This window comes from Aquarana catesbeiana, linkage group LG11 (assembly GCF_042186555.1).
Source record: "Aquarana catesbeiana isolate 2022-GZ linkage group LG11, ASM4218655v1, whole genome shotgun sequence".
NCBI lineage: Eukaryota > Metazoa > Chordata > Amphibia > Anura > Ranidae > Aquarana > Aquarana catesbeiana.
In genome coordinates, this window is record NC_133334.1 from 110,135,015 (window position 1) to 110,161,274 (window position 26,260).

The 26,260-nt window shown below is 42.7% G+C and overlaps 1 protein-coding gene across 2 annotated transcripts in view; it reads left to right on the forward strand.

Annotated features, from left to right (window-relative positions):
- The window catches only part of PPP2R5B (protein phosphatase 2 regulatory subunit B'beta), a 142,348-nt gene that overhangs the window by 67,979 nt on the left and 48,109 nt on the right, over positions 1-26,260 (forward strand). For both annotated transcript variants that reach the window (XM_073604873.1, XM_073604872.1), the window contains exons 5-6: positions 12,170-12,262; positions 26,123-26,253. In XM_073604873.1, coding sequence (XP_073460974.1) covers positions 12,170-12,262; positions 26,123-26,253 — 224 coding nt within the window. The remainder of the gene's footprint in view (positions 1-12,169; positions 12,263-26,122; positions 26,254-26,260) is intronic.

A 26,260-nucleotide genomic window follows, 5' to 3' on the forward strand; every position in this document is an offset into this window, starting at 1 on the left:
TGACCATACCGTATGGACAGTTTTCTAGCTGTGCTGGGTACTCAACCTGGTCTCCTCAAATGATAAGACTTGTGCTGCCCCCCCCCCCCCCCCCTCACAGTCATTCACTGGGAAGATCAGTGTGCTGCTGTTTCTCCTCCCCCCTAACTCTTTAAGCTCATTATGCAGTTGAGAATAAAGGGCATGTGATCACTTATAAATAAGGATTAAAGGAAGAAGGGTATTTTTTTTATGTTTTTTTAATTTTTACTATACATATATACACAAGTGTTTTGTCATTAATTTCTATTTTAAACTGAATGGGTTGTTTTAGGTAAGGTTTAATATATACTTTAAATTAATATTAAAGCGGAGCTCCACCTACAAGGGGAAGTTCCACTTTAAGGCCTCATTCCCCGCTCCTCTTGAACAATTGGCACGAGCAGGTTTTGACAGAAGTTCTCCTCCCTCTTCCTGCAGTCTGCTGGGACCATAGGCGTGCGCAGGGGGTGTGTGCCAGGTGTGCCTAATTGGCACACTCTAATCACTCTGTGCATTGCTGATTTCACCTACTGCCTGGACTTCCCCCTGCAGTGTTGCTGGCTTCTCATCTCTCCTCTCCCCACGATTGTTGCAGGGGATGTTTCAGGATGGAGAGCAGGGGAAGGGGCTACTCAATATGTCATTTATCAGCTCCTTGCTTTTCTTTATGAACATAGTGAACACACTCTATCACTGTGCTCGTTCATAGCTGAAGCATAGTAAAGTGTTTTACTAAGTAAGTGTTTACTATAAGAAAAATAATAAAACTGCGCTAATCGCATAAAAGTCCATATATGTGACCAAATAAGTTATTTCAAAGAAAGTCCACATTTAAAGTGAATAATTCCAAGTGTTTACTATGCTTCAGTTTGTGAGTGAACAGGAAGCCGCTTAGCACAGAGCACCTCCCATTCATTCACTGTTCAATGCAGCCGATGCTGCAGAGAAAGGCATGTGTGTTTGAGCTTTGGGGTGCATACCCTAATGCGATGGGCTGCGCACACTTATGGCTGGGACACTGACAGGTCCCAAAAGACTGCATCCACCATTCACAATGCGCAGCATGACTTGAGCATGTGTAGTGGACACCCGGCTGTGAAGCCGCAAGCTGGTACAGCCGTGTGCCCATAGTGCAGATGCCGGCATCGGGGCCTGAAGACAGCGGGTGAGACCAACTGGGGTGAGCACACTGATGGATCCCGGGACAGGTGAGTGGCTGTTTTTTAAAAGTTTCTTTTAAACTTTTTATTTTCCATAGGTGATTGGAACTCCTCTGTAACCGCTTGCTGACTAGCGCCGTCATTATACTGCGGCAGGTCGGCACGATCCCGCAAGCCGTCGTAGCTATACGTTGGCACCTTTAAGCGGGATAGCAGGCGCGCGCGCACATGCGCCCGCTGCACTGTGGGGGCGCCGATGCTTGTGGCCGACGGTCGCAATGACTGCCGGCCAGGAGCGATCGCGGGCACGAGAGGCAGAACAGGGACGTGTGTGTGTAAACACACAAATCCCTGTTCTGTGAGGAGAGACAGATCGTGAGTTCCTAATAGCTAGGAACCACAATCTGTCATTTCCTCTAGGTCAGTCTCCTTCCCCTAAAGTTAGAAACACACACAGGGAACACAATTAACCCCTTTATCTCCCCTAGTGTTAACCCCTTCTCTGCCAGTGACATTTTTACAGTAATCAGTGCATTTTTATAGCCCTGATCGCTGTATAAATGCCAATGGTCCCAAAAATGTGTCAAAAGTGTCTGATGTGTCTGCCATGATGTCACATTCCCGATAAAAATCGCAAACCATTACTAGTAAAAAAAAATAAAATAATAAAAATGCTATAAATCTATCCCCTATTTTGTAGACGCTATAACTTTTGCGCAAACCAATCAATATACGCTTATTGCGATTTATATTACCAAAAATATGTAAAAGAATACATATTGGCCTAAACTGAGAAAAAATTAGCTTTTTTTTAAAAAAAATGGGGATATTCATTATAGCAAAAAGTACAAAATATTGTGTTTTTTTTCAAAATTGTCACTCTTTTTTTGTTTATAGCGCAAAGAATAAAAACCGCCGAGATGATCAAATACCACCAAAAGAAAGCTCAATTTTGTTTGGGTACAGCGCCACACGACTGCGCAATTGTCAGTTAAATCGACTCGCAAAAAAATAGCCTGGTCATTCAGCAGCCAAATGTTCCGGGGCTGAAGTAGTTAAAGGCAATTTAAACAACAACAAAAAAAACAAAACTGTGTTATACTTACCTGATATGTGCAGCAGTTTTGCAGGGCGCAGCCCCGATCCTCCTTTTCTCGGGTCCCCCACCGGCGTCTCTGGCCCCTCCCTCCTGCCAAGCAGGTTGCAATGGTGGCACCAGAGCAGGTTTGCTTGCTCCCAAGCTGCAGCTCTGCGTGTCCATTCGCCCGCAGAGCCAGAATGCATAGAATAGATTGCATGAAGGTAAAAAAACCTTGAGCCTTTAGAACCACATTTCTTCAGAAAGGTCTGACTACAGACGCTACCAATCATAGCACCAAGCAGTTACACCTCTTGGAGTCTATCCCATTCATTCAAGAGCAGGAGGAATCGGTAGAACACTTCAGTTTTAAGAATGTCGGGTCCGAAAGTAGCTCCATAATGAGTTACTGTGAAGGCGCTAGACAGTGCTTTGAGGCTTTTGATGTGCAGTATGTGGTATTGTATCTATTGCATGGTTGTATGTTCAGCTATCTAAGTGATACTGAAATAAATATATATATATATATATATATATATATATATATATATATATATATATATATATATATTTATTTATATATATATATATATATATATATATATATATATATATATATATATATATATATATATATACATACATAAATATACAGTATCTCACAAAAGTGAGTACACACCTCACTTTTTTTGTAAATATATTATTATATCTTTTCATGTGACAACACTGAAAAAATTACACACTTTGCTATGTAAAGTAGTGTACAGCTTGTATAACAGTGTAAATTTGCTATCCCCTCAAAATAACTCAACATAGAGCCATTAATGTCTAAACTGCTGGCAACAAAAGTGAGTACACCCCTAAGTGAAAATGTCCAAATTGGGCCCAACGTGTAAATATTTTGTGTGGCCACCATTATTTTCCAGCACTGCCTTAACCTTCTTAGGCTTGGAGTTCGCCAGAGCTTCACAGGTTACCACTGGAGTCCTCTTCCACTCCTCTATGACAACATCACGGAGCTGGTGGATGTTAGAGACCTTGTGCTCCTCCACCTTCCCTTTGAGGATGCCCCACAGATGCTCAATAGGGTTTAGGTCTGGAGACATGCTTGGCCAGTCCATCACCTTTACCCTGAGCTTCTTTAGCCAAGCAGTGGTCGTCTTGGAGGTGTGTTTGGGGTCGTTATCATGTTGGAATACTGCCCTGCGGCCCAGTCTCCAAAGGGAGGGGATCATGCTCTGCTTCAGTCTGTCCCAGTACATGTTGGCATTCATGGTTCCCTCATGAACTGTAGCTCCCCAGTGCTGGCAGCACTCATGCAACCCCAGACCATGACAGTTTCACCACCATGCTTGACATGGTTCCAGTAATTCATGTCCTTAGTCTGCTTGTCTTCAGCAAATGGTTTGCAGGCTTTCTTATGTATCATCTTTAGAAGAGGCTTCCTTCTGGGACGGCAGCCATGCAGACCAATTTGATGTAGTGGGCAGCCTATAGTCTGAGCACTGACAGGCTGACCCCCAGCCCCTTCAACCTCTGCAGCAATGCTGGCAGCACTTATGTATCTGTTTCCCTAAGACAACCTCTGGATATGACGCTGAGCACGTGCACTCAACTTCTTTGGTCGACCATGGCGAGGCCTGTTCTGAGTGGAACCTGTCCTGTTAAACCGATGTATGGTCTTGGCCACTGTGTTGCAGCTCAGTTTCAGGGTCTTGGCAATCTTCTTATAGCCTAGACCAGAGATATGCAATTAGCTTACCTCCAGCTGTTGCAGAACTACAAATCCCATGAGGCATAGTAAGACTCTGACAATCAGAAGCATGAAACCCAGAGGCAGAGGCATGATGGGACTTGTAGTTTTGCAACAGCTGGAGGTCCGCTAATTGCATATCCCTGGTCTAGGCCATCTTTATGTAGAACAACAATTCTTTTTTTCAGATCCTCAGAGAGTTCTTTGCCATGAGGTGCCATGTTGAACTTCCAGTGACCAGTATCAGAGAGTGAGAGCGATAACACCAAATTTAACACACCTGCTCCCCATTCACACTTGAGACCTTGTAACATTAACGAGTCACATGACATCAGGGAGGGAAAATGGCTAATTGTTGTCAGCAGTTTAGACATTAATGGCTGTGTGTTGAGTTATTTTGAGGGAACAGCAAATTGACACTGTTATACAAGCTGTGCACTCACTACTTTACATTACAGCAATGTGTCTTTTCTTCAGTGTTGTCACATGAAAAGATATAATAAAATATTTACAAAAAATGTGAGCGGTGTACTCACAATCTGTCATTTCCAGTGAGATACTGTGTGTGTTTATATATTGTATATGTATATATTTATATATGTGTGTATGTGTATATATGTATATATATATATATATATATATATATATATATATATATATATATATATATATATATAGTTTCTCCTAGCCCATCTATCAACTGAACTGCCCCAAGATCTGTTGGGCTCTGTTCCACTTCTTGTAACACAAAATCTGATGGTGACAATGCACTCAAGCAGTGGTGGCCCGCTCATAAGGGGCGCAGGGGCGCCCGCCCAATCCATGCACCCGGCCCCTAATCTCCATGCAGGCCAGGGGGGCGGAGGGGCAGAAACAGCCTCTGACAGGAGTCCTACCCCAGATCCAGCACCAACACCAACACCACCACCTTGTCATCGTCCTCCTCCCCGCACCTCTACCACAGCAACAGCGAGAGGAGGCTGCCCAGAGCCAAGCAACAGCATCCACCCGGGGGCTTTGTGGTCTCCCCCAAACACCGGCTCATCAAGATTGACAGCTAAGGATAAGGAAAGGCCATGGGTCACCGCCTACCAGGCTTGTTTGCCACCCCACCCCCCCAAAAAAAAAAATTGAGCACCAGCCACCACTGCAGTCAAGTGACTAAGAACCAAGTCAAATGCAATTTACATTCAGGGAAAATGGTTTGGATTTGAGATGAGTTTTGGATACTATTCATTCACAATTCAACCCCAATAACTTGCTGTATATAGAGGAAAAAAGCATAAGCATAAGAATACAAAAACTGCACACTACTCCAATTCAAAATGTAAACACTTAGTTCCAGATCATATATACTGTATATATATACAGTATATACACACATAATGATTAGATACAAATAATGATGTACAGTACATGTGCAGCTTTTCTTTGGTCATCAGATATCATTATAGAAATACAGATATTCCATCCTCCTGACTATTTTCTCATTTTGAGTCTTGTTATTTATTTTGTTCTCTAATAGAATTTCAAAAATTAGAGCACAAACTTTGGATTTCATCGTCATTTATAGTAGATGTATTAAATCTATAACGTATGTGAAATTCTAAACCCAGTGTATATGAAAACCATTATATGTAGGTCATACTATCTACAAATCTATACATTGATTTTACATCTACACAAAGATGTCTTTGATGCATTTGTATCATCCAGGAAACCACAGCTCTAGTGCTTCATTCTTTTTACATGATTTGGTGTTTTGGCCCAACTGAGGATTCTTGGCAGCTGTAACTGCTCCTCACATTTGCATATGAAATTGATCCAGTTAACAGCCCTGCTTCATTTTGGGAATGGGAACCAGGACTAAACACATCTTATAAGTTTACATTTGGGTTACTAGGCGCCTGTTGTTTATAGGAAATAAACTTTGTAGGCCAAAACTTTAATTTTCACTTTGGTTCTGCATTTTTTTCATAGAATAATTGTTTATTGGCTTTTACAAAAGTATATAAAGTTACAGAAAAACATACCAAGCTACGTGTTTCCTTAAAATCTGAAAAGATATTCTATACAATCAGATTACAAGCACCAGGGCACAAGGATGGTAGGATCTCTGAGTGTCAACCATGTAAAATCAAGAAGTTTGGTTCTGCTTTTTACCAGAAACTGTTTTTGGTTGTAATAGTGGAATGTTTATGCCAAAACATTCTGCATATTATGTGTTTTGATATAATATAGTGGGCCTTAATATTAATAATGTAATCTGCTAGGAACTTCGGCGGCAGTATACCTCTTTAAGGAAGGAATATTGAAGAAAGGAATATTGGAATATTTCTTCCTTTTTATTTATCTTCTACATCAATGTTCCTTCCTTTAAAGAACTATTGAGGAGAAACCTCAATTTTTTGCCAAATAAAAGGAAATTTGGCTGGAGAGGAGCTATGCAAGATTGTGGAAGAGAGCAAGGTAAAGAATGAAAAGGAAGGAGAATGTTGTGGATGGATGACATCCAGGAAATGATAAGCAGTCATGACAAAAGGGAAAACATTAACCTGGCAAAAGACAAGGGCAAGTGGAAAGTGTTGTTGGAAGCAAGGTTCCATGTTTGACATTCACCCAAAACCATTTAAATGGCTTTCAAGTTCTCTAGCAAAAGTGACAAAGAGAGGTGTTGGGACATGTCATGACACTATCAAGGGTGCTTTTGTTCTCCTGGTCTTCTTCTTAAAAACAAATGTTGCTATAACTGCTCAAGCACCCCTGTCATTGTTATGGTTTGTTTCATCCCCTACCATTTTGTTGGCTGTTTAGCTTTATTGTAAATCTGAAGATAAACATTATTGAAGACCTGATATATATATAAAAAAAGGCAAATACTGAAGCTTTAATCACATACGGTTATTATTTTCTGCAAGTGCTCCTTTAAGTGTATTATATCATGCATCTGGAATGATTCAACTACTTATATATTTGCATGATTCCTTAGAGCAGTGGTCTTGTTCTTGTAGTTTGACTTAGGGTGTCAAATAATTTCCAGTCGGATGCTGTGTGTGCTTTTTTTCTTTGTGATATTATATGCCAAAGTCTAATGAAATTTGGAACACGTGCAGGCGGAAGTTACCATGGTTACTTCTTGCATATGTCCTTAATAATAGCTGTATCACACGGATGAGTAAAATCCTTCCTAAGATTTTTTGTCTTAAACAGCATTACTAGTACAATTAAATATTTAGACTTCCATTCAATCTTCTGAAAAGAATTAGTATAGCTTACCAGTGCAAAAAAAAAAAAATAAAAAGCTGGGGGGGAGAGCCCAGTCACGAAACTTGTCAATACCATCTGACCCATTCACCTTAACTTATGGAGTTCTCCGCTACATTAAGCAGGGTGGACTCTTTGATGTATCGCAGGCTGGATAACATGGCCTGAATTTTATGAACAGGCTGCAAAATGCAGTCTTTGGCATTGAGTAATATAGTGGAGTATAACAGAGAGCAGAAGGCATGTTAAACCGATCCCCTAGATTTCTTCTTTACTGTATTACTTGGAGGGTTTGCATATGTATTATTGTTATAAGTTGTCCTACTGGTGTGGGAACACCAATCATGACGGTATGACCCACTATGGTTCCCTATCACTTGGGCTCCATTCTCACATGCAATTACAGCCATCAACAGATTTACGTGGCTGGAATCACAGGTAGTTGCGGGCAGCTGGAAAGCAAGAACAGACTGAAAGGGACCACGGGTGTCCACTGATGTTCAAATGTATCCACACATCCAGTGGTTACGTGTGGTTAGGGACACATAGTCAACCCTGGACACAATCTGTTTGCTTCCAGGGCCTGTCACCGGTCCCTAGCAGCAGGTCACAGTGTAAATGTATTTGAGACAAATGCAGATAACATACATGTTTATGTTTTTTTAGGTAATTATATTTATATCTGTCAGGTAGCTGTATCAGGTTTTTTTTGTATATTAAATAAACCTGTCAGAGACAAAGGAGGAGGTATTACATACTTACAAAATTACATAATAGGTGAGGTTGAAAAAAGACACAAGTCCATCAAGTCCAACCTATGTGTGTGATTATATGTCAGTATTACATTGTATATCCCTCTATGTTACGGTCGTTCAGGTGCTTATCTAATAGTTTTTTGAAACTATCAATGCCCCCCCGCTGAAACCACCGAAGGGAATTCCACATCCTTGCCACTCTTATGCCCCGTACATACGGTCGGACTTTGTTCGGACATTCCGACAACAAAATCCTAGGATTTTTTCCGACGGATGTTGGCTGAAACTTGTCTTGCATACACACGGTCACACAAAGTTGTCGGAAAATCCAATTGTTCTAAACGCGGTGACGTAAAACACGTACATCGGGACTATAAACGGGGCAGTGGCCAATAGCTTTCATCTCTTTATTTATTCTGAGCATGCGTGGCACTTTGTCCGTCGGATTTGTGTACAAACGATCGGAATTTCCGACAACGGATTTTGTTGTCGGAAAATTTTATCTCCTGCTCTCCAACTTTGTGTGTTGGAAAATTTTATGGAAAATGTCCGATGGAGCCCACACAGGGTCGGAATTTCCGACAACACGCTCCGATCGGACATTTTCCATCTGAAAATCCGACCGTGTGTACGGGGCATTACAGTAAAGAACCCTCTACGTAGTTTAAGGTTAAACCTCTTTTCTTCTAATTTTAGTGAGTGGCCATATGTCTTGTTAAACTCCCTTCCGAGAAAACGTTTTATCCCCATCGTGGGGTCACCAGTATGGTATTTGTATATTGAAACCATATCCCCTCTCAAGCGTCTCTTCTCCAGAGAGAATAAGTTCAGTGCTCGCAACCTTTCCTCATAACTAATATCCTCCAGAACCTTTATTAGCTTTGTTGCCCTTTTTGTACTTGCTAGATTTCCAGTACATCCTTCCTGAGGATTGGTGCCCAGAACTGGACAGCATACTCTAGGTGTGGCTGGACCAGAGTCTTGTAGAGCGGAAGAATTATTGCTTTATCTCTGGAATGAATCCCCTTTTTCATGCATGCCATTATTCCGTTTGCTTTGTTAGCAGCAGCTTGGCATTGCATGCCATTGCTGAGCCTATCATCTACTAGGACCCCCAGGTCCTTTTCCATCCTAGATTCCCCCAGAGGTTCTCCCCCCAGTGTCTAGATTGCATTCATATTTTTGCCACCCAAATGCATTATTTTACATTTTTCTACATTGAACCTCATTTGCCATGTAGTTGCCCACCCCACTAATTTGTTCAGATCTTTTTGCAAGGTTTCTACATCGTGTGGCTATTCATGGCTTTCTTCTTAAAATTCTAGTTGCCTGAGTGTTATGCTGACCAATTAGGAACCTTTGAGAAAGGTCAGGCCTTATCTGTATGATTGTTCTGTGTTAGTGACCCAAAGTACAGGTGGATTAACATAACAGCCAGTGAACTAGCATTTTTTCAAAAGCAGAGGTCAGCATTGGAAGCCTACATGTTTGTTTCATGGCAAGTGTCCTTTAAGGACCCTCTACCTATTTCAGTGTTAAAGTGGTGCGTTAATGCAAGTTTGCTGTGTTGTGCAACACGCCACAACGCAGGAAAAGTTTTTGCTGTATTTGTATGTTGGGTACCTTTCAGAAAAAATGGCATCGTAACAAACCAAACAAATGTGTGTGTGTTGCATTTACCCATTACCACTGGCCATATGCATATTTGTGGCAGCTTGGCAGTAAGCTTTAATGCCATGCCGGCACATATATGTGTACAGCTGGTGCCACTGTTTTGTGCTGTAAGCATGATTACTCACCACTCCCAGCACTGTGACGGCTGTCACAGCTCCAAGTCAGTGTTTGCAATCTGAAGCCAGTACAACTGACTTCCAATCACATGATCACTGATCGGGAAGACTGCTGCTGCCTCTAGCGTTAAAGCAGATCTAAACCCATCGGTTTACTTGTTTCCCAAAACAGTTACCATAGTTGCCAACATTGTAAAAAAAAAATGTGGGACACTTTTGTGGCTGTAGGCGGAGCTGTACAATAATTAGGGGCGGGGCATTCATTTGTAGGCGTGGCTTAGGAAAATATACAAGTGCGGGGGGGAAATGGGCGTGGTTTATGAGACATAGTGGGCGTGGCTTAAATGGGCATGGCTCAAGAGGGTGTGGTTAGAGTCTGAGATAAATGAGGGATGGAGAGGGAGAGAGGGAGAGAGGGGGAGAGGGGGAGAGGGAAATGACGGGACAGCAGCCCCAGATCCTACACAATAAAAATATGTGTATTCTAGAAAGTTTAACAATCAGCAGATAAAGATACTCCAAACACCTGGTGTTAGCACTTCAATCATCCCGGCACCATGGTTGTTATGGTGTCAGGATGATTGAAGTGCATTATTTCTATTATTACATTGTAATATAAAATGAAATCATTCAACTCACCATAATGCAGAATAAGTGGGATCCCTGAGCGTATCACTAGCCACGTCGCCTGCCACCATCCGTCCGTCCTTGCGTCAGATGTCCCAGCAGAGTCCGTCCTTGCATCAGGTGCCCCCAGCGGAGCCCCTCCTTACATCAGATGTCCCCAGCGGAGCCCCCCCTCACACCAGGAGTCCCCGGCGGAGCCCCTCCTCACACCAGGAGTCCCCGGCGGAGCCCCCCTCACACCAGGAGTCCCCGGCGGAGCCCCCCTCACACCAGGAGTCCCCGGCGGAGCCCCCCTCACACCAGGAGTCCCCGGCGGAGCCCCCCTCACACCAGGAGTCCCCGGCGGAGCCCCCCTCACACCAGGAGTCCCCGGCGGAGCCCCCCTCACACCAGGAGTCCCCGGCGGAGCCCCCCTCACACCAGGAGTCCCCGGCGGAGCCCCCCTCACACCAGGAGTCCCCAGTGGAGCCCCCCCTCACATTAGGTGTCCCCAGTGGAGCCCCCCTCACATTAGGTGTCCCCAGTGGAGCCCCCCTCACATTAGGTGTCCCCAGTGGAGATCCCCCTCACATTAGGTGTCCCCAGTGGAGCCCCCCTCACATCATTAGGTGTCCCCAGTGGAGCCCCCCCTCACATCAGGTGTCCCCAGTGGAGCCCCCCCTCACATCAGGTGTCCCCAGTGGAGCCCCCCCCTCACATTAGGTGTCCCCAGTGGAGCCCCCCCTCACATCAGGTGTCCCCAGTGGAGCCCCCCTTGCATCAGGTGTGTGTCCCCAGTGGAGCCCCCCCTCACATCAAGAGTCCTAAGCATGGCTAGAACCCCCGCCCCTTTCCATATCAGACTGGCAGCGGGGCGGGGGGGTAGGCGGGGAGAGGCGGAGCGGGGCGGAGGGTGGGCGGCGACGCAGGAGCTCCGTCTAGCCCCCCCAGCCGTCTTCCTGAACTTCAATAAAATGGCGGCCGGCGGAGACAATATCTCTGCCGGCCGCGTACCTCTAGCGGCGGCGGCAGCGGCTTCGAAAATCGAGAACCGGATTTCTCGGGACATTTCCCGGGACACCACAAATTCGGGAATGGAGTCCAAGTCCCGGGAATGTCCCGGGAAATCCGGGACAGTTGGCAACTATGAGTTACATTCAAGGCATGTCAACTGCCAAGCCATAAATTGCTGATGTCATAACCGATCACATGTGCAGCAACATGACAACTGCAGATCTAACAGAGGCCAAGTTAGCAGCTCCCTTGGCTGCAAAAAATAGGAGGGTTTAGTTCCACTTTAAAAATCCCAGATGGGAATCGACAGTAAAGAGTTAACAATAAAAAGGGAAAAAAATAACACTAAATGAAATTAACAAACTACCCTAAATATACCTCTCCTCACCAAAAAGCACATCCTCTAAAAAAAAAAAAATAAGTGGAAAACGTAAAAAAATCCTAAGCAGCTCAATGAGTAAAATTAGTAAAATTGATAAGTTTGTCAGTAATCATTTTAGCTAAAATCACAATGTTATGCCTAGTTCTTAGACTGTAAGCTCTAATGAGCAGGACCCTCTGATTCCTCCTGTATTGAATTTTATTGTACCTGTACTGTCTGCCTTCATGTTGTAAAATGCTGCACAAATTGTTGGTGCTATATAAATGCTGTGTAATAATAATAATAGTTTATTCCATCCTTGTATCTGTTATCTTCAGTCTCTTTTCTGCATGTCTTCTTTCCATAGCTGGTGTATGAATTCTTCCTCCGCTTTCTGGAAAGCCAGGATTTCCAGCCTTCGCTGGCCAAGCGATATGTGGACCAGAAGTTTGTGCTCATGGTGAGAGTATTTTATTTATTGTTTATTAGAATTATTATATATTAATTTTCATGTATTGTTCATTATTATTATAATTATTATGGATTTCTGTTTTAGTCACTTTATTGGTTTTGTACAGTAATAAACATAAAATAAACAGCCGACAAACAGTTTTGTAGATTTACAGCGTAAACATGGCTATTGTATAGGTGCATAAGAGATCCGTTGGCACTGACATTGCAATTTGGTATGCTTGGCCACTAGCCAGAAGAGATCTTCTAGGACTACCTTGTAACCATTCTCTAGGTCAGTGGTCATCAACCCCGTCCTCAGGGCCCACTAACAGGCCAGGTTTGCAAGATAACTGAAATACATCACAGGTGATATAATTTGCTGCTCAGTGATTGCAGTATTCTAGTCTGCATCTCCCCAAGGTAATAAATAAAACCTGACCTGTTAGTGGGCCCTGAGGACGGGGTTGATGACCACTGCTCTAGGTCATCCATGCGATCTTCTTGTTTCAGCTTCTTGATCTGTTCTCTTGTATGAGACAGTGTACCTTTCAGACATGTTCATGTTGTTTCCCCTTCTCATGTGTTTTTTAATGTGATTTAAATAAATTATATAATTTTTACTATAATATGAGACCATTTTTCTTTCCTTTTTGGGATCACATTGATAACCTTTGAAGTCCTTTTTCCTCTTTTTTCTTTTTCCTGTTTTTTCTCAAATATCATTGGATGTGGTACCATGTTCTGCAATGTATGTCTCAAATCTTTGTCGCAGTATTGGTGCATAAGGTTCTTTACAGAACGACCATAGTTACAGTTGTGCTCATAAGTTTACATACCCTGGGAGAATTTATGATTTCTTGGCTATTTTTCAGAGAATAAGAATGATAACACAAAAACTTTTCTTTCACTCATGGTTAGTGTTTGGCTGAAGCCATTTATTATCAATTAACTGTGTTTACTCTTTTTAAATCATAATGACAACAGAAACAGAATTGTTGGCCTAATAACATGCACACAAGTTGACACAAAGGGGTTTGAATGGCTATTAAAGGTAACCATCCTCTCCTGTGATCTGTTTGCTTGTAATTAGTGTGTGTGTATAAAAGGTCAATGAGTTTCTGGACTCCTGACAGACCCTTGCATATTTCATCCAGTGCTGCACTGACGTTTCTGGATTCTGAGTAATGGGGAAAGCAAAAGAATTGTCAAAGGATCTGCGGGAAAGGGTAGTTGAACTGTATAAAACAGGTAAGGGATATAAAAAGATATCCAAGGAATTGAGAATGCCAATCAGCAGTGTTCAAACTCTAATCAAGAAGTGGAAAATTAGAAGTTCTGTTGAAACCAAACCACGGTCAGGTAGACCAACTAAAATTTCAACCACAACTGCCAGCAAAATTGTTCGGGATGCAAACAAAAACCCACAAATAACTTTAGGTGAAATACAGGACTCTGAAAACATGTGGTGTGGCTGTTTCAAGATGTACATCGCTGATGTTTTGGGGATGTGTGAGCTACAAAAGCTCAGGAAATTTGGTCAAAATTGATGGCAAGATGAATGCAGTGTGAAGACACAAAAATGAGCTAGTACTAAGTATTACCAGGGGAGCAGACTTTATAGGCTAAGAAACAATGGAGAAGAAGCAATATAAAAATATTCAAGTTTATTAAGGTTATCAAATACATAAAAAAGATATGAGATAGTAAAAATTATAGCATATATGCATCTATGATTATTGTGCAGTGAGCCCTTGTATGTCTATGCGTTTCACCGCTAGGCTTCCTCAGGACACGGCCAAGGTTCACAGACGGGACAGATAAGAGAATATGTTTCTCTATCTTATTTTTGAAGTGCAATGTCATATACAGTCACGGTAAGGTGAGTGATGCACTTAGAAGTTAGAAAGTATATTGAGTATAGCTGAATCTATGAACAGGGGCATATGAATAACATTCCTGATTTTGGAAACGGCCACAAAGAGAGAGGGGGCCACCAAAAGGTATCCAATAATGAATCCTGGATTTGGTTTCAGCAGTGCTGATGGCTATATATAGCCTGACAGCATATCGCTGTATAATTAGGATATCAGTATCCCAGCATGCCCCTGGGAGACAGGATCCTGTGAAGAAGTCGATATGACAAAACATGTTATAGGCGTGGCTGCACGGCAACCCAGCAACAGCGTATGACGTATGACGCACTGTGATTAGTTGTGGCCGGCTGTTATTTCCTTGTAGCGCTGTGGATTCAGCGAGGGAAGGGGTGAGAGTTCTCTGGCTGCATCCCGGGTCCGCCGTGACCATCAGTGCCTATTACAAGGAGTGTCTTATTATGCTGTTTTGATGTTTTAGGAATGTGAGTACGATATTAGAAGGTTTTATTCAGTTTATTTAATAAATGTTTTAAACGTTATTACACCATTGGAGGCATTATTTTTCTTTGCCTGCTGAGAGGCGCTGCTAAAGTAAAGAGCTCCAGCTGATGTGGATCCAGTTTATCCAATCTGAGTGACCCCCTGGAGGGATGGTCTTAATGCTTATATGCCGCGCATGAGAGTGCAAGGCATATCTATTTGGTGAGTGCGGCTCCATTAGAGTGGAACACAATCACGATCGGTGTGGTGGAGGAGATTGCTTTTTGGCAGAGGAAGATCACATTAATAATGCTTTGATTCACTTGTTCAACACATTCACTTGACTTGGACTTTATGTAATAGCTTAATTGCAACACTGCACGGACTGTTTACGGTTATTAATGAAGGCTATTTATTTACAGTTTTCAACATATATATATATGTGTCAATACTAGCACTTTAGGTTAATGGTATATATTATACTTTAGAATTTTTTAATTTACAGCGCCACTATTTTATTTATTTAGAATACTTTGTTATCATCTTTTCTTTTTAAGTTGGCAGCTTAAATCATCATTTATTTTGTACCATGACGCAGTGGTGGGGCATCAAGTTTTTTTGCGCGACACTTGAGCACGTATTATTATCATTCATATTCTCAGAAAAATGGCCAAGAAATCATAAATTCTGCCAGGGTACGTAAACTTATGAGCACAACTGTATATCTCAATGGTCTTGAGACATCTGACTTAAGTTATCATAGGGCTGATGGGTGTTTGGAGCCATGTGTGGATCTGTTAGCAGATGTAGAAGAGTACTCTATATTGAGGTTGCTAGCGTTTTAATATAGTAGCTATGGGTTTTCTATCACTGTTATTACTGTCCACAGTACTGTTTAGAGCAGAGGAAAATTTTTAAACAAGATTTTTATTGAGCATATTGACATGTTACATCACATTCTTTAACCAATGGGTTGTTGTACATCTCATTAAAAATATCATAATATCTCTACACACAAAACATATCCAGTTTCACTTGTTTTGTAGTTATTCCTTGCAATGGTAGAGATGCCTTTACTTCATTCAACCTGAGTGTTTTGCTCTTTTTTTTTTTTTTTTTTTTTTTATTATTATAATTATATATATATATAATATTTTATTGAAGAACCACTCAAAAAGAAGAGCGTCGGAACAGTCAACATGAACATTAGAAACTTAGTTTCAACCCAAAAAAAAACCCCCAGATGGAATCCCTCCCCTCCCTCCCCCCTTCATTATTAATCTGCTCATAATATTGTATGCATCCTTTCTTTCAACACCCTACTGTTTACCTTCATCATTACCTACATTCTTTCATCTCTACTGCTCCCCTCCTCTTCTACCAATAAAGTATTTTTGGACTCAGTCCACCTATACCACACTTTCCTAAATTTTTGGGGGGCTCCTCTCGCCTCGTAGGTCATTCTATATAAAAGTATATCAGCATTTATTATTTTTATCCACATTCCCAAGGTGAGTTGTTCAACATGAATCCATCTTTGAGCAATCGGTTTTCTCACACCAAAATAGAGAAGTCTGAGAAATAGTTTTGTGTTCGTATTAATCTCTTCTTGATCAAAAATCCCCAACAGACACCTCATAGGAGAACATATGTTTGGAAGATCAAAGTGGTCAGATATGAACTCGGTCACCTGGGACCACAATGGTCTTATCTTAGGGCAATCCCATACCATGTGAAGGAAAGTTCCCTCATCTCCCCCACATTTATGACACTCTGGATTGTCCCTTCTCTGCATTTTAAATAATCTGGTTGGAGTGTAGTACATCTGATGTAAATAGCGAAGCTGTATCATTCTCTCCGTGGAGGAAATCACCGATACAAGATATGTATCGAGTACCTCCTGCCACAATTCCTCTGTCAGTTCCGGAATGAAAGTCATCCATCTAATTCTGGTCTTAGCAGTCAGGTCAGGGCCTCCCAATCCAATCTCCTTGTAGTATCTAGATACACGCTTAGTCGGTTCTGGGTCAATCAGGACCCTTTCCAAGGCTGTGTTTTGTACCTTCACCTCCCCTCCCCCGAACTGAGCTGTCGCTGCATGCTGCAGTTGGGTATATCTGAACTGCCAGGTCCTAGGTACACCAAACTGCTCCCTTAGTTGTGCAAAAGATGTTAGCCTACCATCCTGGTATATATGATGAAGATATTTTATCCCAAATTTGGCCCATCTATGCCCATCTTCTATTTTGCAGAACTCTTTTAGGGATCTATTGTACCAGAGAGGACAATTAGGTGATAACCACAACGGATCATCCATTATTCTCTGCGTGCAAAGGTGAAACACCCTACCTGGTAGTGCCATAACAGACCCCACCACTCTCCCTGGTATCTCCTTTCTAAACAGCATATTCAGTAATGTTTCCTGAGATGTGGCCATAGCCGCCTCCAAGAGAGTAGTGGCATTAGGAATCTGGGGGAAGCACCGCCAATGCAAGAATGTCATTTGGGATGCGAAAAAATAGGATCTCATGTCCGGCATAGCCAACCCCGTCAATTTATTGGTAGGTTCAGGATTGCTAGGGATAACCTGGGGGCCTTAACACCCCACAAGAAATCCACCACAATGGAGTCTATGCGTTTAAATAGTTTCACCGAGACATATACAGGCGAGTTCGACAGAACCTACAGCAGCTTTGGAAGGAAAATCATTTTAAATAGGTTTATGCGACCCATCACTGTCAATGGCATATTCCTCCACCGCTGCACCCTCTCACGAAGAGCCTCCATTACCGGTCTCAGATTAAGGTCCAGATACCCCGAAATGGGAAGTTGAATCACAACTCCCAGATTTTTAAAGGATTGGGACAGTTGAATGGGGGAATCCGCCGGGACCGACACTGTGTCATTCATAGCAAACAGGGACGATTTACTCCAATTGATACGGAACCCAGAGTAGTCACCGAACTCCTGTATCAACCGGAAGGCCGTGGATAACGAAGCACCCAGGTCTTGCAGATACAGGAGCATGTCATCTGCATATAGGGAGACTCGTTCCTCAATCCCCCCCACCCGAAGTGACATTCATGTGAGGAGTATCCCTTAGTTTTGCCGCTAGGGGCTCTATGGCCAAAGCAAAAAGAAGGGGGGATAGCGGGCACCCCTGTCTGGTCCCCCGGAGAACAGGAAAGGGCTCAGATATAATTCCATTCACCCTCACCCTGATCAATGGGTCAGTGTATAATAGCTTCACCAAGGATATAAATATAGGTCCGAATCCCAATATCTCCAGGAGACCAAACAGATAGCCCCACTCCACCGAATCAAAGGCCTTCTTGGTGTCCAAAGAGGCTACCACTCTCTCCCCGGAATTGTCATGGTCAGTCTGTAGGTTAATAAATAACCTTCTAACAATAATTTGTGCACAACGCCCTTTTATAAAGCCCGTCTGATCCGGGTTAACTAGCTTCAGAATTACCGACTGTAGCCTCCCCGCCAATACTTTCGCTAAAATTTTGGTGTCGACATTCATCAATGAGATGGGTCTATAGGATTCACATTCTTTAGGATCTTTTCCCCCTTTATGTATTAGGACCACCAGGGCCTCTCTCATAGAGGGGGGAAGTCTCCCCTCCCGCCGCGCAGTCAAGAACACTCGTAATAGTCGGGGCGCCAGTCCACCACTAAAGGTAGTATAGCATTCCGAGGGTATACCATCTAGGCCCGGAGATTTCTTAGGGGCAAAAGAAGCTATCGCCCCCTCAACCTCCTCCACAGTTATATCAGCTTCCAGTTCTTCACGATCCACATTTGTTAACCTAGGAAGATCAATATCATTTAGATAATTTTCCAGTGTATTACCTCCCGGTGGGATGCATGACTTGTAAAGTTCTTTGTAAAACTGAGTAAAGACCTGTAGTATACCCTCGGAATTACTCACCTCCACCCCACCTTGGTCATAGATACTCATTATACATATGGGTGTGTATTCTGGTCGTGCCAAATATGCCAACAGTCTACTATTTTGGTCCCCAAATTCAAAAATACGTCTACGCTGCGCAAGTCTAAGTTTGGTAGTCTGGTCAGTCAGTATTTCCTTGTATGCCCACGTCTTATCCTGGAGAATACGCAAACCCTCCCTAGTCGGTCGCCTAACGTATTCTGCCTCAGCTAAAGATACCTCACGTTCCCTGTCCATTATTGAAGAGGCTAGTTGCTTCTTGAAGCCACTCACCTCCACCATGAACACCCCTCGTAAAGTAGCTTTGAATGCCTCCCACTTTATTAAATCAGAGCCAACGTCCCTGTTTTCCTTCCAGAACATTTGAATAGTCTCAGTACATTTAATTTTAACATATTCCTCCTGTAACCAACTAGCCTCCATCCTCCAGTGTCTGATTCCCTGTCTCTGTCCCACTACAATATCTACTAGTATAGATGAATGGTCCGAGTGCACTCTAGGTAAGTACCTCGCCCCAGCCACCATTTGCAGTCCCTCAGGTTCAACCAATACAGTGTCTATCCTAGACAATGTTTTATGTGTCTCAGAGTAACAAGAATATTCCCTAATCTCTGGGTGTCTCGCCCGCCATGCATCACAGAAGCCGTGAACTGACATCCACTTCGCTAGTGGTGCTGGCGTTTTTGGTGGTGCATCCAACTTGTTCATTGTCGGATCCACCACCGCGTTCAAGTCTCCCAAAATGAAAATCCTCCCTTCCGCTATCTCAAAGGCCGCTTGAAGCACATCATCCAGATGAGACAAGGAGAAGGGAGGCGGGACATACAAGTTCACAAAGGTCATGAATCTGTTATAAACTTTTATCACAATGATAACATATCTACCCTTTATATCCGTTTTAATTGCATGGATACATATGGGTAGGGATTTAGCTACTAGTGTGGACACTCCCCTAGCATATGAAGAATAACTTGCATGGTAGGCCCCAGCAATATGCACCCTTTTTAGAGAGAGAGTCCTGGAGCCCTGCAGATGTGTCTCCTGTAACAATATTAAATGTGGTTTTGTATTTTTTGAGATAGTCAAAGACCAGTGATCTTTTAAATTTGGAGTTAAGAGCTCTAACGTTCCAAGAGATCACTCTAAGGTTCACAGCAATGGTATATAAAGCAAGGACCTCCTCCCCTCCCCTCTCTCCTAATACTCCGGACTGGTATCTTCCAGGGCTCCATCACTCCCTCCTCTTGCCCTGTTGGGCAGCAACATAGAAGGCAAACAGCAAATATTTGAAATGAGCTTGCAATCATGAGCATACATAAAGCATAATGACAATTTTCCCAGTTACCCCCCCCTCCTCCCCCCTTGTTCCCCTCCCCCTACCCGTACCCGCCCCCAACTTGCAAGGCACTTCATTCCCAAAACCTTTAACCCAAAAGAGGTTATAATGGATGTGCGACTTCAGAAAGTCACACAGGCTCCAGCACTGTGAGGAGCAAGTTCCAGTGTGAGAGAAAAAACCACAAGGAAAAAAACTATAACATAAAAATAAAAATATATGTGTTCAGTGAGGAGAGGAAAAATTCCTGTTCCACTCCTTAAGTTTCAAGTAAAGAGGAAAGAAAAAAAAAAACTTTCCGAAAGGAGAAAAAAAACCTGCAGATTCCTTCAGTGTTAAAAGTACAATTGAGCATTTGAAAGCAGAAAGCATAGTCCCTCTGTAGCTCTCCGGACTGCCAGGTGAATAAGGCCACATCAGATGGCATTAGTCAGTTCATCCTGAAATTATGTAGAATGGACCAGGGGGAAAAAGGGGTGGTAAAAGATCAGCTCAGCATCCGCCAGATTTCTCTCCCCTGACATCCCTCATCCCCCAAAATCCCCTCCATCTGTATGTATGGATTTAAGGTGATCTTGGAGAACCCCCTCCTCTCGGGCGTCCCCTCGCATCCAGCCAGTCAGAAGCCTCCGTGGGGGTGGTAAAAAAATGTGCCTTGCCATTATCCACAATGTGTAGTTTTGCTGGGTATAGCATACGGTACATCAGGTTCAGTTCTCTAAGCCGTTTCTTTATCTGATAGAAGGAAGCCCTCTGTTTTTGGGTAGTGGCAGAGAAATCAGGATAAATTGATATCCGATAATTATGACACTTCAGCTCAGGCCCTGTCCTGGCTCCTTTCAGGATATTTTCTCTGTCTCTAAAGTGCAAAATCTTTGCTATCATGGGTCTGGGGATTGCTCCCTTTGGTGGGGGTTTACCTGGTACTCGGTGTGCCCTCTCTATGGCAAACATAGCAGTGAAAGTTCCAGGGGCCATATTCTCTTTCAGCCACTCCTCCAAGAATTCCTCAGGATAGCTACCTTCCACTCCTTCAGGGAACCCCACCAGCCTTATGTTATTTCTTCTCATACGGTCCTCCATGTCAGCCATTTTAAGAGTGTGCTCAGAGAGGGTCTTTTTAATGATCAGTGCTCATAGGTCTAACAGTGTCCTCCAGAGCAGCAATGCGATGATCAGTAGCCTGTGCCTTTTCTCTAAGCTTCTGCATATCGTGTTTCATATAGGAGAATTCCATTTGCAGTTCCCCAAAATGATCTAGCAGCTTAGTTTGACACCCCTGTATGGCAGCCATTATTTGCTTAAGGGACGGCTCTTCTTCCTCCTCCAAGGCCCTGTCTGCACATTGTATGAGCACATCCTCTCTGTCCAGTGATCTCCCCCTGCGTATAGTGCGGTCTCTCTGTACTCTGGGACTCACCCGACCAGAGGAAGCAGGCATCAGTCTGTCTGTGTCCCCATGCTGCCGAAGCGGCGGCCATTCCTCATCCTCCTCTCTCCCCGGCGCCGCGGCGCCATCTTGAGAGCCCCAGGCATAACGGGCCAGCCTCTCCCCCAGTGTTTTTGGCCATGGAGGCCCGTACTTCACCATCCCCTGAGTTTCTCCGGAGGGTCCTCCACTCATGCCCCAGCAGTCCAGGGCAAAACGCCGGCTTTTTGCTCACAGGATTAGGTCAGGATCTGGAATCTGCAGGGAGAGCTCCTCTCCAGACGTCCTCACATGCTGCGCGCCGGCTCCGCCCTCAGAGCAGAGGAAAATTAAGAATATCCGAGCCAACGTCGAGCAAGTCAGTAGACAAGTAACAAAGTAGAAGAAGGAACTCACAGGAATTATAGGGGGTGTAAGGGAAAAGTAGGGAGAGGAAAAGAGTATTGGAGAAGGTCTGTCACTGGCACAATGTCACCCACTGGGGGTTCAGTGGTTCATATGTTGATGTGAAAAGATGGTTAGCAGGGTATTGTTTAAAATCTCTAGAATGGTTGTATGTTTTTCTTGGTGCAGAGGACTGCTGCAAGTTTCTCGTTGACTAAATACCAGGCAATTTTTTGTTTGACAATCGAAACATTGAGAGTACTAGACCATCAGGCTTTTGCTAAGGTTGCCTTGCAGCTGTGAATTTAAAGGTTAAAAGATTTGATTGATGTGTCATATATCCTGGGCAACATACATTTAAAAAAGCCTTGTATGGATTTTTACGTATGCCCCTGCCAAGTAGAAGACAAACTGACATACGCTAATTCAAAATCTCCTGATCCTAGGACAGTCCTCACTATAATTACTTTAGCATACCCAAAGATTCACATCCCCAAAAGTACACATTTTATGTCCCAAGAGCACAGGTTTCAATCCATTTACCTATGTCTTGATACTATAAAAGATTTTAAAATGTACAAGGGTGTTGGTTGGTGTATCCCCTTAGAATGTGCTGTTGTCTAACCCAAAGGAGGAGTGGACAAAGAAGCTCTGGATAGGAGTCTGAGTGGATTAGGCTCTGATGAGGTTATCATAGGTGGATGCTGGTATAGAAGAACTGCCACAGTATGTGGCATGTGTCAACCACTGTCTAGGCCTTGAAGCACATAAGAGCAGTGTTGGTGTCTCGGAAATTATGGCCGGTAGCTTTGTGGGCTTTGGAACATTAGTAATACTCTCAAACTTGTCAGTGTGGCATGTCTAATAAGTGAGATTTAGTGCAGGTTGCAGCTGAAACAGACCTCACAGTTTTTGAAACCTGCAAAGTGATTTATCTAGCATTATCTATCTTTGCAAAATTCTTTGTTGTATTCACTGTTGTAGTTAAATTGCAGCATTGCCACGACTGTGTCCCTATCCTTGTCTTAAAGAGTAGAACTGATTACAAGGCTCAGTTCACAAGAGGGATTGCTAACATCTGTACAACAACTGCAGCAACCTTATTACTGTAATACAATTTATAAATGTCTCAGCATATATTCATACAAAAAACTAACTGCCAATGTTGATAGCTTCATTGCAAACCTCAGCCAGGTTAACGCAACTACCAAGCCTGGCTGCAGGCTCACTTTAGAAAAACCAAGAAAAAAAATATAGGGGTTAATTTACTCAAGGCAAATTGTGCACTTTTCAAAGTGCAGTTGCACTTTGCAAGAGTAGTTGCTCTGGAGAGCTTAGTAAATGAGCAGAAGCTCTGCTGACTTCCATCATCCAATCATGTGCAAGCAAAAGTGCTGTTTTTTTTATTTGTTTTCTTTGCGTGTGATTGGGTATTATTATTATAGTATTTAAAGTGAAACTTTACCTCATTATGGCTTCATGAACACAAAGACTATGTCGACCGCTGACCACAGGAAAATGCAAAATGCATTAAAATCGTGTCAAAATCGCACTGCAATTTTACCGTGATTTTGCCGTATTTTGCAGCCGGCCGTCAAAATATTCCTATCCTGAAAGCGATTCTTCTTTGTTCAGGAGAGGGCGGTTGAGGAAGGTTGAACCTCCCCTAACCGCAGCAGCTTCTAAATTCTTGTAAAATCCTATGGGGTTGATTTACTAAAACTGGAGAGAGCAAAATCTGGTGCAGCTGTGCATAGAAACCAATCAGCTTACAGATTTTAGTGACAAAGCTTAATTGCACAAGCAAAAGTTTGAAGCTGATTGCCTGCCATGCACAGGTGCACCAGATTTTGCACTCTCCGGTTTTAGTAAATCAACCCCTATGTGTGCAGGGGTTGATTTACTAAAACTGGAGAGTGTAAAATCTGGTTCAGCTGTGCATGGCAGCCAATCATCTTCTAACTTAAGCTTGTTCAATTAAGCTTTGACAATAAAACCTGGAAGCTGATTGGTTTCTATGCACAGCTGCACCAGATTTTGCATTCTCCAGTTTTAGTAAATTAACCTCATAGGCTTTTATGGAGTTGAGGGGCTTTGGAAAAAAAACGGCAAAAGCTCCTAAACTCAAGTTTAGAAGCTGTAGTGTACATGAGTCCTTACTAAGTTCTGTAGCAATTACACTTTGAGTGAAACTGCACTTTGCAAAGTGCACAGTCTACTTGATTTTAGTAAATAAACCCCATAGTGTGCATGCATGTACTATATAGATGAAAGTTGGAATACTCAAAATAACAGTCTTAGGGCTCATGGACACAGGGCAGTTGAAAACCTTTTCTGAACGCTGCAAACCGACAGCTGAAAACCGACAGCTGAAAACCGATGGTGAAAAACATCCATTTTACAGATTTTACATACAGTACAACATTTATGTGAGTTTAGCTGCAGTTATGAGCATTTGAAGTTAGAAGCGTTTTTAAAGATAACCTCAGGAGACCCTCCCAAATGCCCACAATGCGTGAAAAATATGTAAATTATTAACTACTTCAGCCATTCTGTGAGACCAGAGAGCCGTATGCTTGTAGATAGCTGTCTTAGTTTTTGTGTTTTCACTATGGTTCTTATCATGAGCATGTGTGAGGAAATGCTCTTGATGTTGCTGAGTCTCCGTCGACGTACAAAATTCCGTGAGAGGACCAGAGTTTGTCACTACTGGACTCATCCATTGATGCATGTGGTGAAATTTGTGTTTTTTCAGCATTTTTATATGTTCAAAAATTATCAGAAATGTTTTCCCCTTTTAAAACACAAAATATACACATTACAATTAAAAATTAGACATGCCCATGCAGGGGCAAGTGCTCAAAGGTGGGCTTAAGGCGTTTCGAGGAGTTCCCTCTTCATCAGAGCCTTGAAGAACAAAAGAAGTCTGTACAATATGGTAGACCAACATAAAAGAAGTGGTTAGTTGGGAGGTGTATCACATGGTAAGTGATGGATTCTCCTTAGCTCTAGAGCTGTCCATATCCCAGCGCTCTATATAGCGCAGAGAGATGTTTCGTATGTTTTGTTTTTTTTTTTAAATCTTTATTTAAGGATTGCGGATTGTACAAAAAGGAAAGAAATCAAGCATGTCATTCAACCATTTCCAGTACCAGGCATTGACAACAATTCGTTAAGCAAATTTCTTTGCATTAATGAGATAGCGTTCCAGGTTCTATTACCATGTTTCATTCAAACAAGGAACTGTGGTCTAGAGTTTCCTCCACTATTTCTGCAGATAACCGGAACGGTAGAGGAAACCTCCCACCCAGCAAAAAGTATGGTCATAGACCAATGAGTAAGACCAACAGGGAAAAACCTACTTTAGGGGACTAAGCCCAAACCTTATACTACATATAGGTTATAATTTTGAGTACTAAAGTAGATGGCATGGTACCAACAGATTACCGCAATCCGGGAGGATTTTCTCTTTTATATGAAAATAGAGTGGGGATTCCATATGTGTCTTTCAATTGTACCTGCATCAGAGATTATAACGAAGGTGCAGCCTGCATGCATCAGTTTAACAACAGGAGGTGGTTACTTTTGTGGGGGTTCTATGTGCCTCTTATCAGAGTGTTGCCTTCTGCTGTAAAGAAGTTTGTAGCTGTCTCCATCTGTGTGAGACATCAGCGCTGATGCCACTGAAATAGTGTGCAAAGATAAATAAGTAGTAGAAGTAAAAGTAGGTAAAAGAGATAATAGGAAGCATTGAGGCAAGTAGGGAGATGGGGAGGGAGTACCCGGGAGAGAAGTCTCAACCTACACTATTGTTTCAGGTAGATCAGTGCAATCATCATAGGTCCAATAGGCAATGGTTAATTGTAGAATGGGGATCATTTTCAGCATACATTACACAGTGTCTATGCTGTTATGAAGGCCCATATCTGCATGTTAGAGTGTTGAGATACTGACTGTGAGGCACACTGCCCGTGGAAAGATATACATCATGCATAAAAGTCTTTTACACTACTGCTGGTGTCGCAGACCTAGCCTACTGGCCTGTGTCTTTAGAGTTTAGGAAAAAACACACACATGCATGGGAAGAACATCTAAACTCCCTACAAATAGTGTCCTAAATGGGATTTGATCTGGGAAACCCAGTGCTACAAGGCAGAAACCACTAAGCCACTGTGCTGCCCCTTATCTGGCTGTAATCTGTGTCAAATCTTAGTGAGCCTTATGCTTTCCGTGGCCTTGGATTTTGGCAGAATATTGAAGCCCTCTATAGCCCAAAGATCACATATACATAAAAAAAGCACCTGTCACCCTCCAATTATTTCTGTTTACCAATCTCTATTATTTGTATTTCATGAATGTGGGAAGACTTGAAATTGGACTTGGTAACACTTTCTCTGCCTATTTAGCTCCTGGAACTGTTTGATAGTGAAGATCCTCGTGAGAGGGAATATTTGAAGACCATTCTGCACCGTGTATATGGAAAATTTCTGGGACTTAGAGCATATATCAGAAAACAGTGCAACAATATTTTCCTCAGGTACAGT